Source organism: Heptranchias perlo, chromosome 4 (assembly GCF_035084215.1).
Source record: "Heptranchias perlo isolate sHepPer1 chromosome 4, sHepPer1.hap1, whole genome shotgun sequence".
Taxonomy (NCBI): domain Eukaryota; kingdom Metazoa; phylum Chordata; class Chondrichthyes; order Hexanchiformes; family Hexanchidae; genus Heptranchias; species Heptranchias perlo.
In genome coordinates this window covers 56,121,280-56,140,756 of record NC_090328.1, presented here as the reverse complement: position 1 = coordinate 56,140,756, position 19,477 = coordinate 56,121,280, and the positions used below count along the sequence as shown (strand labels likewise).

At 40.5% G+C, this 19,477-nt stretch overlaps 2 protein-coding genes across 2 annotated transcripts in view; one reads left to right on the top strand and one right to left on the bottom strand.

Annotated features, from left to right (window-relative positions):
* reep5 (receptor accessory protein 5) overlaps nt 1–8,699 on the top strand; it is a 45,543-nt gene extending 36,844 nt beyond the window's left edge. The window contains exons 4-5 of the mRNA XM_067982959.1: nt 6,793–6,961; nt 8,330–8,699. Of these exons, the coding sequence (XP_067839060.1) occupies nt 6,793–6,961; nt 8,330–8,379 (219 nt within the window). The 3' untranslated portion in view covers nt 8,380–8,699. The remainder of the gene's footprint in view (nt 1–6,792; nt 6,962–8,329) is intronic.
* Nucleotides 8,700–11,942: 3,243 nt separating this feature from the next.
* srp19 (signal recognition particle 19) lies at nt 11,943–19,131 on the bottom strand. Its single transcript, XM_067982960.1, has 5 exons — nt 19,029–19,131; nt 17,059–17,134; nt 15,606–15,677; nt 15,396–15,504; nt 11,943–12,736 (listed from the first exon to the last, which is right to left on the bottom strand). Exons 1-5 carry the CDS (start codon nt 19,064–19,066, stop codon nt 12,603–12,605), a joined length of 429 nt encoding a protein of 142 aa, XP_067839061.1. The 5' UTR covers nt 19,067–19,131; the 3' UTR covers nt 11,943–12,602.
* Between the last annotated feature and the right edge of the window lie 346 nt (nt 19,132–19,477).

The window sequence follows — 19,477 nt, the reverse complement described above, 5'->3', positions numbered from 1 at the left end:
GCCCACCATGTTAGTCAACCTGGTAAATACTGAGGCAAAGTAATTATTTAATATTTCTGCCATTTCGCTGTCATTACCTGTGAGTTTATAGTGTCAATCCCTTAGTGGGCCTATCCCTATCCTGATTTTTCTTTTGTTATTTATGTGTCTGTCGAATACTTTACTATTTCTCTTTATATTCCTTGATAATTTAATTTTGCAGTTTTTCTTTGCCTTCCTAATTGTTTTTGATTTCTTTTGTCATCCTCTCCTTTGTTGTCCATGTACTTTTTTCTTTAATACTGCCTTTTTCTTCAGTTTCAATTTTGCCCTTATCTGTTTATTCATCCATAGTGTATCATTACTGGCTAGATTGTTCTTGCTTTTTAGTGGGATATATTTCTCCTGGACTCTGTTGATCTGCATTTTAAATGTTTCCCACTGCTGTTGTATTTCTTTGTTTATCAGTATATTTTTCTGAGTTCCATTCTCATCCCCTTAAAGTCAGCTTCTTTCCAATTTATTACTTTGGTCTTTGTCTTTCTTATGTCTTCTCAATCTTTATCTTAAACCTTATTATGTTGTGATCGCTATTGCCTAGATGTTCCCCTACACTTACTACTTATCTGTTCTGGTTCATTTCCATTACCAGATCCAGCACTGCTTCCTCTCTTGGGCTTTTTACATACTGGGTAAGAAAGGAGTCCTCCACACGTTGTAAAAACTTCATTCCTTGTACCCTTTTAGCCACCTCTTGCCAGTTTATCTGGGGTAGTTAAAATCTCCCATGATCATTATTCTATGTCCTTTACTCATTTCACATATTTGCTTACATATTTCTTCCACCACGTCCTTTTCACTAGTAAGTGGTCTGTATAATGCCCCTATTAGTATGATCGATCCCTTACCTTTTATTTCAGTCCATATGGGTTCTGTTTCTATCCTTCTGTTAGTTAAATCCCTTTTTTTCTACTGCCATTATGTTATCTCTGATTAGTACAGCTACTCCACCCCACCTTCTTCCTTCCATATCCTTTCTGATTATATAGCTGGCAATATTTAGTAACCATGTTTCAGTTATTCCTACTACATTTGTTTCCTTGCTATAGATTATTCCTTCAGTTCCCCCCGTTTTATTTTGGATGCTGTGTACATTGCTGTACAGGCAGTTTAATTCATCTTTAATATTTGCTCCTTTTACTTTATTTTTAACAGTCCTTTTTATACTCGTTTTACAACTGTATTATTTCCTTGACCATTTATGTTATCTTTATTCCTTACCCTGGTTTGACCTTTACACTCCTCTCGTTTCTTTTATCTTTAAGCTTTTGTTATTGCTACCAGATCTCCCCCCCCCCCCCCCCCCCCCCCCCCCATCTTGCTAGTTTAAAGCGTTATGCACCACCCAACTTACCCTTTCCGCTAGGACTCTGGTCCCATTCCAGTTCAGGTGGAGCCTGTCCCAGCGGTACATCTCCTTCCTGTCCCAGTACTGGTGCCAGTGTCCCATGAAATGGAACTCCTCCTTCCCACACCACTCTTTCAGCCACACATTCACCTTTCTGATCTGCCTATCCCTATGACAATTAGCACGTGGCTCATGCAGTAATCCTGAGATTACCCCGTGAGGTCTTGCATTTTAATTTAGTTCCTAGCTTCTGATATTCCCTTAGCAGGACCTCCCTCCTATGTCATTGGTACTGACATGGACCACGACAACTGGATCCTCCCCCTCCGTTTCCAAGTTCCCCTCCAGTTGCTCCGAGATGTGTTTTTTTACCTTTTTGTACCAGGTAGGCAACACACCCTCCTGGACGCTCGGTCACGTCTGCAGAGGATGCTATCTATCCCCCTGATTATTGAATCCCCTATGACTATAACCTTTCTATTCTGATCCTTCCCTCTTTTCCCCCACACCCGGACTGCCCCATGCTCCGGGCATCCTCCCTGCAACCTTCATCCTTATCCTCACAGGTATCAAGTACCTCGTATCTGTTGGATAGGACCAGTGTCTGTGGGACCTACCTCCCCCTCCCTTATCTGTCAGTGTCTCTAACTCACACTCCAGCTCAAAGACTCTGAACCGGAGTGTCTCAAGCCAGAGACATTTACTGCAGATGTGGCAATCTGGGACAGTCTCACTGTCCACAAACTCCCACATATTACAACTTGTACTGCCATTTCTAGTTTTTATTTATTTAATCAGTAGTTTATTTCTAGGACTAAAAGAACCACTTGAGTTCTAGATTATATAATAAATGGATTTAGCTTGATTTCAAAATAATTAGTAATTACTTGTTCTTTTATGTGTTTTTTTAAATTTAAGTTTTAAAACTTGATCGATTAGTTTATAGTCCCTTGGTTTAAATCACTTAGCACCTAATTCCCACACTCATCAAATACCCAGTTGAAAGTCCTCACTCTGTTAGCACTTCACTCCGTCAGGGTTTCACTCTCTGTCTTTACCAACCTCTGTGCTCAAGCTGAGCAAGGTCAACCAGCTGATGTATCCCATCAGTTCCTGGTTGACTTTTGATGTCCTTTGAAGTGGCTTAGGATGCCATTCAGTGTAAAAACAGCTGTTAGGAGGCTGACCACTGCCTTCAGTAATCAGTAATAAATACATCTTTATTAGCATCATCCACGTACTGCGAAATATTTTTTTAAATGTTTTCATTTCCCACACCAACCAATCATACTGGTGAAGTTGAGGCTCAGGCATGTCGTTGGGATGGAGTAAAGGTAGCTTTACTTAGCATTTGGTTGTGCTCTATCCAACCTGGGAATGCTTAATGCTGAAGCAGTACCTTCGTGAGCACAAAAATTTAAAGATAAACAAGCAAGTTAATGTGGCTTAGGTTTCGCTGGCCTCAGAAAAGGGAGGAGGCAGGGCCAAATTAAAATGAATAAGGAAGCCAAATTTAGTTTTTTTTTTCAGCTAGGATGGCAAATTTGGGTTTCCTAAATAACTAATAAGGCGACCACCTTTCTCCAGTACGAAACTAATTGGGGCAGTCCAAATATTCACTGAGTCAGTGTACCAGGAACAACAAAACTAGAGGATATTAACACTTTGAGTCAGAACCCCCAACCCCCATAAGACCACCACTGCAATGGCATAAGATTTCAGCAGAATGAACTCTCAAGACCACAAAATACTCGTGAATGAGGAAGGTCAATCGGCCCATCTTAATTCATCCATCCAAATCTAATCTACACTTTTCCCTCTCATTTCCCCCCACCCCATAGCTGCATCTTGTTGTTTCTTAAATGATTTGTTTTTTCACCTCCATCACTCTGACCAAAAGCCCATTTCAAGTGCTAACCATTCTCTGTGAGCTCTAGAGTTACCATTTATTAGTTTAAACATGAGTCCCTTAGTCCTACTCCTACTAACTAATTTAAACTAGTATTCTGAAATAACCTTTTCCATGCCATTTACAATCTTGTATTCTTGTGTCATCTCTGACATTAGAGATCAGCCTTGTGTCTCGTCCCTGCATTGCTTCAGGTGCTTGAACGTCTCCCTTGTTTTTTGGCAACCAGAACTTGATAACAATACTTGGGTGCAGTCTGACTAGAGCACTATACAGTTTGGTCACAACTTTCTCTGACTTGTATTCTACTGTTTTTACAGTGTAGTTCAATATTCTTTTGGCTTTTTTGATTTCTGCTGTGCATTGGTTGCATATGTTGAGTGTGTTAAGATTCTTCAGTCTCTGGTTTCATCCATAGCTATTTCAATACTACTTATGGAGTATGTGTGTCGCCTATTTTTTTCCTTCCTACGTGCAATACTTTAGATTTGTTTCCATTAAAATTTCAAGTACCATTGTTTAGCCCACTCACATATTTTGTTCAGCTCTTTCTCTAATTTCTGAGCTGCGCCCCCCCCCCCCCCCACTGGTCCCCATTTTGGTATCATCTGCAAATCTGACTAATTTGCATTCAGTTTCTGAATATTTCTTTCAATATATTAATTCTTGGGATGTGGGCGTTGCTGGCAAGGCTGGCATTATAGCCCATCCCTTGTTGCTCTTGAGTAGATCGTGGTGAACTGCCGCCTTGAACGGCTTCAGTCTGTGTGGTGAACGTGCTCCCACAATGCTGTTGGGTAGGGCGTTCCAGAACTTTGAGCAGTGGTGTATGTCCAAGGCAGGATGGTTTGTAACTTGGAGGGGAACTTCGTGGTGTTCCCATGCACCTGCTGCCCTCCTCCTTCTAGGTGGTGGAGGTTGCAGTTTTGAGCAACAGCAGTGGTCTGAATACTGAGCTCTGAGGCACCTCTCTCAGTACTTTCATTCCCCCCCCCCCCCACCACCTTGACAGTACCCCTCCAACCAATATTTGTTGTCTTCTACCCTTCAGCCAATTTCTTATCCATCCTCAAGTTTTGCCATAAATACCCATTGCTTTGATTAGTAACCTTTCATGTGGAACTTTATCAAATGGCTTTTGTAAGTACAGAACTGAAAGAGGGACAGACACATTCAGCCATGGTGGACAGGAGTTAAGCCCTCAACCCACTCATCTTACATCAGGGAGAGAATAGAGAATAGAGACTAGAGTGTCATTACGACACACTGGTGCACAGGCAGCTCCTATATTTTTCAGGATCTTTGAGTTATTTGACAGGATTGAAAATGATGTCAAGTACCACTGTTGCTAATGCTCCATTTTGCTTTAGGACAAACCCTATTGGAAATTCAGATTAAGCTAATGGTAGATTGTTTGTGTATTGAAATACTACTTTTTTCTGTTGATGTGTAAATTTATTTTTATACAAGATATTACTTCTGCTTCCAGTCTTTTGATTGGATTGTCCTTCTGTGCCTGTGGCCAGAACTTTTTGAATTTTAGAAGTGTTTCATATTGCAAAACTAGACTGAGACGTGAAATAAATGGCTGAGTAGATTATGAGGGTATTTTTCATTCTGATCTTTCTCCTCTTTCCCCCTCTCAAATGTGCTGTATAATGAGCTTATCTGTTGGGTTCAGGTGTGTGGTTGTGACATCATTTTGGTTCTTTTTCTGCATATCCCTCCTCTGAGTTTGTCCTCTTGTGGTGATTTTTCCACTAAAGTTTGTACACGTCATTTATTAGTATATGTAAATAGTGAATGTTGAATAAGGTGCGGTATGTTTTTTTCAAAAAAAATTACACTTTTTTTAAAGGTGCCTACATACAAATAAATGCTTCATAGTGAAATATCCATTTTCCTTTAGTTGCATTTGGAGTCTGTACTCTTCTAAGGCCAGTTAAAGGAACAGACCAACAGACAAACATTGATATGGTTAAGATAAATAACAAGCACAAAGGAAAGCATTCAGAAAAGGGTAATCAAGATCACCTTTAGGTTCTTGATTACTGAGCTATAAAGAAAAATGTAGAGAGTTAAATCTCAAATCACTTTTTTAAAAAAAAAATCAAGGGTGGAATAGACAAGGAATTGATAACATAGAGAAGTACTTTGTGCAAAGCCGGGATAGAAGATGCATGATTATAAGTTGAGGTACTCACAAATTAACAGAATAACTCCTTTTAAGCTTAGGGTAGTCAACTTATGAGATCCCTTCCTGGTTCAGTAGGAACTGGAGAGATATGGGCTACTATAAAAATTGCTAACCGGGTCGCAACATTCCATTTCAAAATGTATTGAAAATTCCGATGTAATGCTCTGTTAATAGAAAAAGCTATAAAAGTGTCAACATGTACCTGCTGTGCCAGTTACTCTTGTAGATGGTGCTGTGAAAGGCTGAATTCCATTGTAAACCAGTCATTTGGTGGAACATCAAGAGTTGATACAACAAGCAGTTCATCCTGAACGTACGCGTTGTGGCCACCTAGGCTCGACAACAGCCTATTGACACCATCAGCTCATGACAGGGAGGCAGAATAACAATGCCTGACCTCAGAAGGCAAACTGTGCTGAATGTGCCCTCCATCCGAAACCCCGAGCAAAAACTGAGATCAATTGTCAAACTATCAATTTAGACTAGTGCAGTGCTCTGACCAGAAGTGTTGCCACAGCTGCACAGTTGGGAAATACCAAAGAGAATAAATGATTCACAAATGAAAATCAGCATATTTTAAAGAAGCAAAACCCCTCCCACAGTGAGTAGTAGTGGAGAGGGAATGTTTATCTTACCTCAACTTTTGGGTGGGGCATGCAAATTAACAATGTCAGTGCCTAGAAGGAAGGTTACACCACCACACTACCTCCCCAGCCGAGATGAAAATTGCAGTTCCCTGCTGAGATAATTTCCATTATGCTGCCCCCTTCATTTCCTTCCCCATTTCCCTCTTTCGCCTCCATTTGTCCCGCCCTTCTCGCCTCTTCAAACACCCTCCCTCCCCCCTCCGTATTAAGGGCTTGCTACAATGTTTCTTTTGATTTAAAATAAAATTCTGTGCAAAAATCTGTTCTGTTTTCACATCGTGTCTGACTACCTGATCTGCAGTACCATTTCCTGATGATTCGAGTGCTTTAGAGCAGGTGTAGACTGCACTTATTTTTAATGTACCTTTTTTTAAACCACATGATGTTATGATAGGATAATCAGTTGGAGAAGCCAGTGACAATGGTAAACATGTAGAAAGTTTTGCAACAAATATTCAGAATTGATTTTGCATACAAATGGAAACTAACACCGGTCATTAATACCTCATCAGTTGCATCAAAATGTCTGTGATGACAATTGAAGCAATAATTTATACAAACAAATCTAATGCAGTAGCAATAGCCTTGTAGATAAATGGAGGGTATCAACCAGTTATCTTAATACATCTTTTTATTACCTGTTTATATTTAGTGTACATTCCTGGTTTGGTGCATGGCTCCCACTTCCACTAATGGTTCGCAAATGATCTACAAGCGTTTTATCCGCCCTTTCTTTCTGAAGCATGAGGCTAAACTGGACGAGATTGTGAAGAATGTTGGTGACAGGGCCTCAGAAGCTACAGATACCATTAAAGAAAATGGTAAGTTAAATAACATTGCATTATTTGGCTGAAGTAGATTCATTAAAAAAAACAACTTGCCTGTCAAGCAGAACTGCTGAGCTACAAGACCTTCAAATATGTTGCCTGAGTGATGGGATACAGTTCCTGCAGTGTGAGTACCCTAACTCAGCCATGCTCAAGAGCAAGTAGGAAAAATTGCTGGGAGAGCCACTCAGCAATACTATCTCTCGTCTGAGTGGGCCGGATCAAGTGCAGCATTAGCAAAGGCTCAGGAGCAGGTCAGCAGAGGTTACAAACCCGTTACTATTGCTTTTGTAATTTGTAAAGTGGGGGGGGGAGGTAAAAAGTCAATATATTTGAACTCTTAATAGGCATAAGGCCCAAGGGGACCCAAAGAGAGCGATTTAACAAAAAACACATCTCAGGCTATTTTACCATGCCGCCGCCGCCCCCCCCACTTTGCCCTTCAAGCCCCACTCCAGAAACTTGTGCACTTAATGTAGGCTGGCACTTCAGTGTAGCAATGATGGATGCAACACTGGTGGAGATGCTGTCTTTTGGATGTAAAAGATCATATGGCACTACTTGAAGAGCAGGGGAGTTCTCCTGGTGTCCTGGCCAACAACACTAAAACAGATTACCTGCTCCTACATAAATCCAAGTTCTTTCTTTCTCTTTTCCAATCCTTTGGGTCCAGACGTACTACATAGGGCTTCTTGTTTTGTTGCACTCTGGTTTGACACTCGGAGTTGCAGAGGAGTCACCTGGAGTTAACTCTCTCCATGTGGATAATTTCCTTGACTCTGCTTAATACTTCCCCATAGCAAGGTGGCTGAGCTTGGAATTTGATGGAATATTGAATAGTGAGCACAAGGTTATATTACATCATTCCAGGGCTTTATGCTAGAGTTCCAACTCACTCTGCTATATCTCTGCCTGAAAAATTCATTATCAAATGGTAGCTGGTTAAGGCACTGAACAGCTGAGCTAGGAAGTCACCAATTTGATCCCTAGTCTGTGCTGCGTTAATCAGCTTCTGATTACTATTGTGATTCCTGTGGATGTTGGGTCAAGACAGGACACTCTAGTGTCATGCCCTAATGCTGGAATAGCCTGTCAACATTTACTGTTTAGGCTCCCATTTGGGGAAGATATTGGGAGTTCCTGGTGCCCCAGCATAGAATCAATGCCTCAGGAGGTGTGAGGGAAGAACATTTTTAACAAAAAAAAGTGCAAACATTTAAATCAGCAAACCAGTGGTGTTGGTAGCCTGTTAGCACCTGAACAATTGTTCTGTGGCACAGTAAGGATATTTAAAAGTGTTTGGTGGAATAAAAATGAATATTTGAAAATAGTGCATATTTACATATGTTTTTGTCATTCCAGTCAAGAAAGCAACAGCAAACATAATCTTTGAAGAGAAGAAGAGCACTTAAACAGTGCCTGAGAAAGCTTGCATTTATCCTTGGCTCGCTGGGACCCAGAGTGATAAGATATTGCCTTTGGAACGTTTTTTAATGCACACTTTAAATGTGTTTCTTATAATCTATATGCTCAATTTTACCAAAATCAAGAAAAGTGGAAAAAACGTATGGTACTCAAATGTAATATTACAATCAGTGTTTAATCGCTTGTTGCAAACATTTCATGGACTATTGCCAATGGTGCAGGTTCAGTTCTGAAAGTGGCATTTTTCTGGTCTGTCTTGTCCTTTTATTGTCTGGTAGATGTCTAATTAATAAACTTCTGAAGTTGACTTGCGTAGTTTTTTTTTTGAACGGTTGATTTCATATCTTGGATGTGTGGTATTCTAGCCTACGAATGTACTAAATACATTGAGATAAAATTCAATTTCTGTGGCATTGCTCACATAAATTTTTAAAAAAATATTTATTTACTATATATGTTAATAACTGAGCTGCAGGTCCAGAATGTTGCTTGATATGGAGATCAGGCATGCACAGAGAGGTTGCTCATGTGTCATGACAAAAGACACTTATTTTCCTATGAAACCAGGCACTTAGCCTTCCCCAGACTTACTCATTGCTGTGTTCAGTAACCTTTTTAAAAACAGGTCATAAGTGAGGCCCTATTGGCTACAGGAGTTAGTTAAGTGGGGTTTAGAAAAATTGCTTTTATTCAGCGACTATGGTGGTTTCATCAAGACCAGGCCAACAATGCCCACCAGGATGCAAAAGATATCACAATTATATGGGACAGGCTGAAGGTACCAGGAGCTCTTTTCCTGTCTGTCATTTTTTTTGTATGTTCATAGGATAGCAAATGATTGAAAACTAAAAGGACAGATATAATACATTGGAATATTTATTGGCATTGTATTACTGAAACTAAAGCATAGAACCACATAATGGCGTACTGTTTAACCGTGTTTTTCGTTCAATTTCAGTTTCTTCTGTTTTCATGATTAGAACAATTAAATATAATGTTATAAGTAAAAATAAAATCTTTTCCTTCAAAGGGAAACTTGCCTACTCTCGCATACAATAGCAACATGCATTTATATAGTACCTTCATTATAGAAAAATGTGCCACGGTGCTGTACAGGGGCATAAGAAAAAAACAGCTGCTGAGCCACAGGAGGAAAGATTAGATGGGATGACTAAAATCTTGATCAAAGGTGAGTTTTAAGGAAGAGAGGGAGACACAGAAACTTAGGGCAGAAAGTCCAAAGAGTGAGATCTAAACTTCTGCAGTCACAGCTGGCAGTGGTGGGGCAAAAGTGCACCAGAGGTTGGAGTCAGGAATGGAGAGTTCATCAGGGATTGTAAACCACAGGAAGTTAGAGATAGGAATGCATAAGGCCATGGAGGGTTTTAAATACTAGGATGAGCATGCTAAATTTGAAACACTTTGTGATTAGGAACTAGTGAGACCAGGGGTGATGTTTGAGCAGAACTTGGTGCAAGATAGGATATGAGTAGTTGTGTTTTCAATTAACTCAAACTGATGAAGGGTGGAGGATAGGACGCTAACAAAGATACACGTGAAGTGGTCTCGTTTGGAGGTGACAAAGGTAGGAATGAGTGTTTCAACAGCATGTAAGTGCAGAGGTGGGTGATGGTATGGAGGAGTAAGCGGTCTTTAGTGGGTTGGGGAATAGACATGTATAGGAGGCCAGTCAAAAGATTGGAGGGTATGGGATCAGACACCAGGGGGTAAATTTTAACCCCCAAGAACAGGTGCATTGGGGGTGGGCGGGAGGCTAAATTAACAGGTTTTTGGAGTGGGATCACATCCTGGCACCAGCTTGCCCACTTCTGGATTTAACCAGGCAGGTTTGTATGTGGGTAGACAGCAGGCACCAGGAAGTCCTGCCCCCATGTAAAGCTGGCAGGCTGATACTTAAAAGGGCAATGTACCTCATTGAGGTACTTAATATTTTGTGTACGGGACAATTAAAATGAATTTAACTTTACTGGTTTAGGTTTCCTATTGCTTCCGAACCACATCAAATGAACGCAGGCGGAAGGGCCGCCTCCATGCGGTGAGTACTTTTATTGCGCTGCTTGTGGTCCTGGAGGAGCAGGAGTGCTTCATCCAGGCCCAACAAGCTCACCTGGCCAACAGGAACCCCACAATTAGCCATCACCCCCACCCCCCCGACTCTTCACCCAACCTCCAATCGTCTCTCCTGCCCCCTAAGCTTCCCCTAGCCCTTACCACCCCACAAAATCATCTTCCCAGCCCCACGTGACCCCCTTCCTTGCTCCCTACCTCTGATCCCTGGCTGTGGCCTGCTGTAGTAGGCCTTCTTGCCCAACAGTCAATCTACTAGGCACGAACCCCGGAAGTGAAATTGATTAGCTTCACCTGGCCCACCCACTTACCTACTGGGTTTTGTACCCGAACATCTTCCTGCTGCCCCCCCCCATCACCCCTGCTTCCCAGCTCGAAGTTAAATTTACCCCAGGTTGAAGACTGTGGAGGTCAGGTGATGTGACTCCTTAGTGAGATATGTATGAGAATGAGGACTTTAAATTTGAACTGTTGGAGAATAGGGTAGGTTTAGTGGAGAAGTAGGCAGTCTATGAAGAGTGGAGGGTAGGAGATCATCACAGGGCCCATTGCAGAAACCAGTTGTTGGCCTGAATAAGGATTGCAGCAGTATTCTGTACACAAGAAGCAGGGATACAGTACTTTGCAGTAGGGCACACAAGGATGCAAATTCACCAACTGCTGTAAGGAAATCAGTCCTAGAAAAAGTGGTCCATGTTTATAATTTCCTTGAACCTGCCAGCTCTGCACATAAGCAGCTGGCCACTGCCACATAGCAGGCACCCTAGCTACACTTACAGGTGGGCAACATATGCTAATTACCTGCCCCTGGGAATTCCAAAATGGCAGGCTCACAAGTCCTGTTCCGCTGCCTGAAGCAGGATTTTAGGCCCTTGCTATTTTGTTTGGGCTACAATTTTCTGTTTATCCAACCATATAACAGGAAAGGGATGTATTAGTATTGCTGCATAGTTCACTGAAACCAACAGTAAGGAAAACTGGGGCTGTTTCCACAAAAAGTATAGAGCACAAATTCCAGCAGCTAAGTCTGCACTGGTAAGGCCACATCTGGAGTACTGTGTACAATTCTCATCACTGTACTACAAGGATATCCAGGCCACGCAGAAAAGAGCAACTAAAATGATACCTAGCCTAAGGCATCTGAGCTATGAGGAGGGGTTGAAGAGAAGGCAAAGGGTTTCAAGTTTTCAATATTCTTGAGGGAATAGATAAATTGAACCCCAGTATTTTGTTCCAGGTTACCACAAACTCTAGAATTAGGGACATTAGCTCAGGCTTAGAAGCAGGAAGGTTCACAGACAATTTACAAAGAGGGTGGTGACTATCTGGAAGCAGATAGTGTGGAAATATTTGAGGGAATGGGCAATTGAAAGTCAGTTTTTGGGACTGGCCCAGTGGATGGTATGGTCTGTTCTGATCATGTACTTCTCCATGTTCCCAAGTGCAAATAAAAGGAAACCAATTAAAAACAGAACTATTTATTTTCATTATGTTCAGGTAACCAAAGAACATGAATTTCTGTTTAAGCCAGAAACCTGCCAGGCAGCTTTAGTATGCTTTATAGCTAGTAAATTACATCCTTTGCAGCTTCTACATGATGTTTTGACAATTCTTACTTTAAATGCCACACTTCTGTCTTTTTAACTGATATTAATCTGCTCCTAAAAGTTAGGCTCTTCCAGTTGAATTTAGATTTCAACTATTCTGTTTCCACTTTGCTATCAGTTAAAGCTCCATCCTGTTGAACATTTAAAAATATGAATGACTAGCATTTTTAAGAGACATTTACAATAGGACTTGATTTTCAACATAACCATTAATTCTGTCCAAAATATACAGAATATAAGTTATACACATTTTGTTAATGGACACCCACCCCAAACCAGATATATAGTGCAACAAATTAGTGCCTGAAAGATTGACCATAGCAGGGCATATTTCTTTTTAAAAATGTTCCTACTTTAATCAAAATCAATTGTAATGTTTTGAATTTCTTAGAATACAAGGAAAAGTTGGTGTCAGTTATGTTCTACATTGCAGAGCAAAACAAAACTCTGAATTGGTTTACCATATATGAATGGTTTCAAAATAAATATAACTAAAGCCAGCACCATCAATTGAATCACTTCTTCTTCTTCTTCTTGCTCTTCTTGCCACCTTCACCTGGTTGTGTATTCTGATCACCTCCTCCAGCCTTCTGGGTCCTGGTCTTCAGTTTTGGAATCATTTCTGCTACGTAAAACATTACTGATTTACCTGGGTTTGGGTGGGGCGGGGGGGAAAGAAGAGAAAAAAAGAGGATTTTCTTTAGAATTTTATTATAGCAATTGCTAAAGAGCCTATCAGTTTGCACTGTTCTATCTTCAGTGCCAATAAGTTCCCTTAGAGACTCAATAGAAATCTTCTTTCACTAATACTGGAGATGGACAACTAAAATATATTTTCTTAAAGTTGTGAGCTCATGTCCTCCTCCTCCACAGTATAGTGTCCCTTTCTTCTCCCAAGCAAGCCAATTGGTCACTGGACACCACCCTACTACTTCCTTCAGTTAGATGTATTACAGCATCCCCAAATTCATCAGAAATCATAACTAACAACCCATTTCCTGGTATTACCAACTTTATTCATTTTTCCCCCTTACATGAACTTAGCACATCTCATTTACCTTTAATTTGTATTTCTAATTTTTTTTTGTCCAAAATCACTTCCCTGAGCTCTTCCTCCTGTTATGTCCTCACAGACTGCAAGTCCAAGTCCAGTTTTTTAGGCTTCTGTTCAGTTTTATATATTTAACTCAGCTTTAATTTTTGCATTCGTTTTACTTTTCTGCCAAAATTTGGGTCTCAGCCATTCCAGCACCTGTGTAGATCTGATTCTAGAAGTGACAGAATTTATGTTAATTTCCTCAGCCTCATTGCTACTCTCCTTGATTCTGTGCTCCACTCTCTGGACCAGTGCGAGATAAGAATTTCTAAACAGGATGAACTGAAGGTTTTATTTGAAAGTTTGTGGGAATACGGTGAGCATGCCAATAAAAGAACTAATTACAAGTATGTGACTATGTAGTAACTTAATTCACGTATGGCTAAAGACAGATGTCAAAACATCAGAATCCATGCTTCAGGCCCTGGAATACCGATGGTAGCAATGCCCCAGGAGATCTACTAGTTTATAGTGAAGTTATTTATCAGATCAGTAGTCCATTTTAAGAGGAGTTTCAAAAAATACATTTTTGGCATAACTTAGTTTAAAGAAAGACACTCTAAGTGCTAATAAAGACTGCTAAGAGTGGAGTTATCTTAAATTTGGAAGTTGGTCTTTTTTCAGGACCTACCGAACATTTCCATAATTTTCCATTTTCATTTCTTATGTCCTACATCTTCAGATGTTTTCTCCCATTTTCTGGCCTTTTTTCTTGTGTGGGCCTCTCGCCCATGGTTTTTCAATCAGCAATTTTCATGTTCTTTTAGTGTCTTTCCATTGCTTCACTGAGATGATCATTTAGATCATCAAGAGTTTCCTACCTTTATTTTAAGCAATTTATAGGTCATTCAACCTAATAACTTCTTTTCTGTGATTGCATTACTGGTTGTTTCTTCTCCCCACTCCCAACCCCTAAGAGACTTGTTTATCTTTCAGATCTGATAAACTATACCCAAAAAGTCAACTTGTTTTGACCCACTGACTACTTACAGTGTAGTTTTAGAATTTTCTGTTTTTGAAGCAATCTTAAAAAGTTGCATTTGCTCAATTTTATGATAGTCCTTAATGTTGATGAAAATAAGCAATGTCAAAATGTGACTGACTCATGAGGTCATTCTATTATAACCCCATCAATACAGCACATGGTCACATGAAATTAACAGACATAAAGGCAAAAGCTTTCAATAATTTGCAAATCTGCTAAACAGATAATATTACAACTCTGTATACATGTTCCAAGCCAAGCAGCCCAAAAGACACATTTTGTGTTTGAAAACTGAAGTCAGTCTTCCTATCAGTCTCTTGGATTAGTGACAGCCATTGGGCAAGCCGTTACAATTTACAAGATTGTATTGTTCCCAATAGGGAGGGAGGGCTTTCCTGGGATAGAATACCTGATTATTAAATGACCGGCAATTTCTAGATTTTAAAAACTTGGCAAGTGGAATCATGTGAGCCTGTAGAATGCACTGAGTTAGTGATTGAAGTAGAAACCATAACATTTAAGAACAGGTTAGATAGATGGTTGAAGGAAAGGGGAACAAAGGGATATAGGAACAGGACTACTGCTCATGCGGAGGATAAACATGAATACAGACTGGTTGGGCCGAATGGCCGTATTGTAATTTCTATGTCTCCAATAAGACAAACTAGAGGGAACAAAACAGAAATAGGTGTCACAAGACAGGGGTTTCCAACTAAAATGAATACAACTTACCACTGCACAAGTTATAAGATCACTGGTGATGTCCAAATAAGCAAAGCTAGTATCAGAGTGTACACATATCAAACAGAAGCTTCACACTACTCTGCCTTCCTCCTGTACAACAGTATTCAGGAAGTTCATTGGTTTGTGGCTGTTGATATTTATTCAATAGTTTGAAAAATCAGTTTCACACACAGCCCAAGTGGCTTTATAGGACTGGTACAGAGGTATTTTAAGCAAAATAAATTGGTTACCACACGCCAGTGCAACAGAACATGTCCTGACAGTCTTCACCCAAAACTGTAATCCATCTTTGTGTTAATGGTACTGTGGTATATTTCTATTTTTATGTATGACAACACACTGGATGGAATTACATTATTTGCTTTGAAAAATGTAAAGTGCACAGGATTATAGACATTGTTCAGGAAAAATAATCATCTAATGCACAAGACGCGTTGCATAATTAACAGACCCGTGTACGTTTGACCAGATTTAGTTACTTACGTGTTGGAAACTGCTCTAAACATACAGATCCATCTTCATTTTTCAGTTGAACACGTATTCTGCCTCTGAATTGTACATCTCTGTTCCACTCACGTGGGTACAGTTTATTCTAAAAAGTGTGAAAAATATATTAATGGGTATGTGGGGAAAAAGTCAGGAACTTTATGAAATGTTCAATATTCAGCAAAAATATTAAACAATAAATAATACCTCTACAATCACATTTAGTCCTGCTGCTGCACAAACATCTCTAATTTCTCCAATTGTTGGGTTTTCCACAGCCTTTATAGAAATAAACATAGTTATCACTATGATACAACAACAATTTCCATTTGCAAAGCATCTTTTATGAAAAACATGTCCCTAGGTACTTCACAGAGTAAGTATATGGAAAACTGATGCCAGGAATTTATAGAATGATACAGTACAGAAGGAGGCCATTTGGCCAAATGTGCCTGTGCCGACTCTTTGAAAGGCCTATCCAATTAGTCCCACTTTTCTGCTCTTCCCCCATAGCCCTGCAATTTTTTCCCTTCAAGTATTTATCCAATTCCCTTTTCAAGGTTATTATTGAATCTGCTTCCACCACATCAGCCAGTGCATTCCAGATCATTACAACTCGCTGCGTAAAAACAATTTTCCTTGCCCCTGGTTCTTTTGCCAATTACCTTAAATCTGTGCCCTCTGGTTACTGACCCTGCTGCTACTGGAATCAGTTTCTCCTTATTTACTCTATCAAAACTCTTCATGATTTTGAACACCTCTAACAAATCTCCTCTTAACCTTCTCTGCTTTAAGAACAACCCCAGCTTCTCCAGTCTCTCCACAGAACTGAAGTCCCTCATCCCTGGTACCATTCTAGTAAATCTTTTCTGCTGATTAAGCAGGGTGACCAAAACCTTAGTCAAAGAAATTGGTTTTGAGGAGATTCTTATTTTTAAGAGTTGTGGGGGGGGGGGGGGGGGGGAAAGAGGAGGAGGAGAAGAAGAAGTTTAGGCAGGGAATTTCAGGGGGTATGACCCAGGCAGACGAAGGTTCCGCAACTGATGGTAAAAAGGGAGCGGGAATGTCTAATAGCACAGAGACAGTTGAGGGAAGTGTTGGAGAAGAAAGGCTGGATGTCAAAGGTGATCCCATATCTGAGGATGTTGCTGTCAAAGGCTGAGGAAGAGGGAGCCAAGGATAGACTTCGAGGAGATAATGGGGTAATAATTTAGGGTGAGAAGCGAGGCTATTACTGGAAATAATCTGATTGCATTGTGAACGCAACCATCCGAGAACAGTCCCACAGAGCTGGACAATGGAGGAGATGTGTTAAAAGATGGCATAGCTGAAGATGGTGAATTGAGAGGAATAATTTCAGCAAAGAGAGGCAAGTTGAAGACTGAAATCACCCAGGATGAGGATTGTTTCGTACAGAGGCTAAAGGAGGAGAAAATAAGGACATCTCGAGATAGAAGTTGGTGGGAGGCTTGGGGAGTGCTTGACAAAACTTAAATGAAAAGGTTAGAGGGTTGGAAAAGGACAAGATGCTCAAACGAGAAGAAGGAGCTGGAGAAGTAGGGAAGAGGCCGAAGTACAACTTGGAGACAGGGCTTTATCTTCAAAACAACACAACACACTATATCCAAAAAGCAGTTACCAGAAGTCTTCTTAGTCTCACCTTTTCTACTGGTATTCTTCTTCCTTCTGCTATAGTCTTTTTGCTGTTTATATATGCTGGATATATGCAAATATACCTTCAAAGACAAAAAAGTTGATTTAGATTTTGAACCCACCTCAAAACAGATTTCCCTAGGTTATCATAAAAATTGTCTCCAATACTTAAGAGGAATTTACATTATTGTTTTTCTGCATGTAATAGAAGAGACCGAGTTTATCTAACCCCCCCCCCCTCTGATTCAATCATCATCTCTAGGGATCATTAAAATTGTTTTTTAAAAAAAAATCAATTTCCACCATAAATACCTGGATTTTTTTCAGGTTGATAAATTGTTTTTTTTAAACCAATCTTCTTCCAAATTTTAAATTAAACAATTTATAAATAACACTTAGTTTTTTTTTTAAGTGTTTCTGCTAAAATAGTAGATTTATTTTATATACAAACCTGTACCCAGACACTTACAGCTCTCCATTTTATATGGCCTACAGCAGTGCTCAGTTTTTCAGTCATCTGTCTTTTCCAATAATGCTTTCAGATAATGCAATTCTGCATAGAATCATTGAAAGATACAGCACGGAAGGAGACCATTCAGCCCCTCGAGTCTGTGCCAGCTCCATGCAAGTGCAATCCAGCGAGTCCCACTCCTCTGCCCTTTCCCCGTAGCCCTGCAAATTTTTTCCTTTTGAAGGCCATGATTGAATCCGCCTCCGCCTCCACCAGCCCTTGGCTGTACATTCCAGATCCTAACCACTCACTGTGTAAGACAGTTTTTCCTCATATCACCTTTGGTTCTTTTGCCAATCACCTTAAATCTATGTCCTCTCTATCTACTCTGTCTAGACCCTTCATGATTTTGAATACCTCTATCAAATCTCCTCACAACCTTCTCTGTTTGAAAGAGAACAACCCCAGCTTCTCCAGTCTATCCACGTAACTAAAGTCCCTCATCCCTGGAATCAGTCTAGTAAATCTCTTCTAAGAGGGGATGTACATGTAGGGGATTCATCAATAGTCTAGTTGCTCTGTACTTTCCTGTTTCCTAAACAGCAGCATGTGCAATATAAGATCAATAAACAGACATGATTAGAGGACTTGTCAGTAAAATTAAAGCACACAATAGTTGAATGGGGCAGCATGAACAGTAAATAGGTTAAAAAGGACAAAAATCATAGTGATATAGTTAATGGATATTTTTCAGAACGGAGGGATGTAAACAGTGGTGTTCCCCAGAGGCTGGATGCCTGTCCATGATTAACTTCCGGGCTCATTGTTGTAAACATCTATGATTCTATTTACATGGGTAAGATGGGTATAGAGGGATATGGGCATAGCAATTGGGACTAGCTTAGTGGTATAAACTGGGCAACATGGACATGTTGGGCCAAAGGGCCTGTTTCCATGTTGTAAACTTCTATGATTCTATGATTCATGCACCTCCAGATCAGTCTCACATCTCAACAACAACTTGCATTTATACGGAACCTTTAAAGTGATGAAACATCCCAAGGCTCTTCATTGGAGGTGATTATCAAACAAAATTTGACACCAAGCCACATGAGGAGATATTAGGAGGGGGAACCAAAAGCTTGGTCAAAGAGGCAGGTTTTAAGGAGCATCTTAAAGGAGAGAGAGGTAGAAAGGCAGAGAGGTTTGGGAAGGGAATTCCAGAGCTTGGGGCCGGGGCAGCTGAAGGCACGGCCGCCAGTGGAGGAGCGGTTAAAATCGGGTTTGCGCAGGAGGCGATAAATAGAAGGTTCGATACCGACCGTTCCAGTGATGACGTCGTAGGTTCCACAGAATTCAGTTATATTTAAATACAAAACAAAACGGCGGCAGTTTGGAACCCAGCCCCATTCCTCCGCCCGGAACGTTCTAAACCGCTGCACATAGCCAGGCTCGCGCTTCCACCGCAAACTTAAACATCAAAGCGAGGTGATGAGGAGCCGCCGCCGCCGCCGCCGCCGTGTTACCTCTCCTTATCGGCATGACTCTTGTCCATATACACCATGCTGCCTCACGCTCCCCCTCAATTCTTTGCTGACTCAACCAGCCTTAAACCAGAAGTTCGACCTCAGTATTTCGCCGATTGGTCAGAGCTCGTCAGCCTCCGGATATTATTGGACACTGGGGCTGTCAATCATCAAAACACCACAACTTCCGCTATTCAACACGTATCGATGTGGTCCCCGAAGAACAAATTCCCTTTTCAAATTTGACCTTTAATAAGGAAGGGACCAAACATCCCAACCTCCAAACGCAGAAAAGCTGTTAACCAGCTTCAAAAAACCTGACAATCAAAAAAAGCATCAAATTTAAAAATAGCCCTTAATAAAGTCATATGACCAAGGCATGCTTCAGGGCAACTCGATATGTTACATTAACTTTATTACAATAGATTTCAGAACTTTTAATAGTGTTT

Coding starts and splice junctions, on each gene's coding strand:
- srp19 (XM_067982960.1), bottom strand. CDS start 19,066: ATGGTGTATATGGACAAGAGTCATGCCGATAAGGAGAG. Junction 15,678..17,058: donor GAAGAATACCAGTAGAAAAG/GTGAGACTAAGA, acceptor ATTTCTATAAAG/GCTGTGGAAAACCCAACAAT. Junction 12,737..15,395: donor TTTAGAGCAGTTTCCAACAC/GTAAGTAACTAA, acceptor ACCCAAACCCAG/GTAAATCAGTAATGTTTTAC.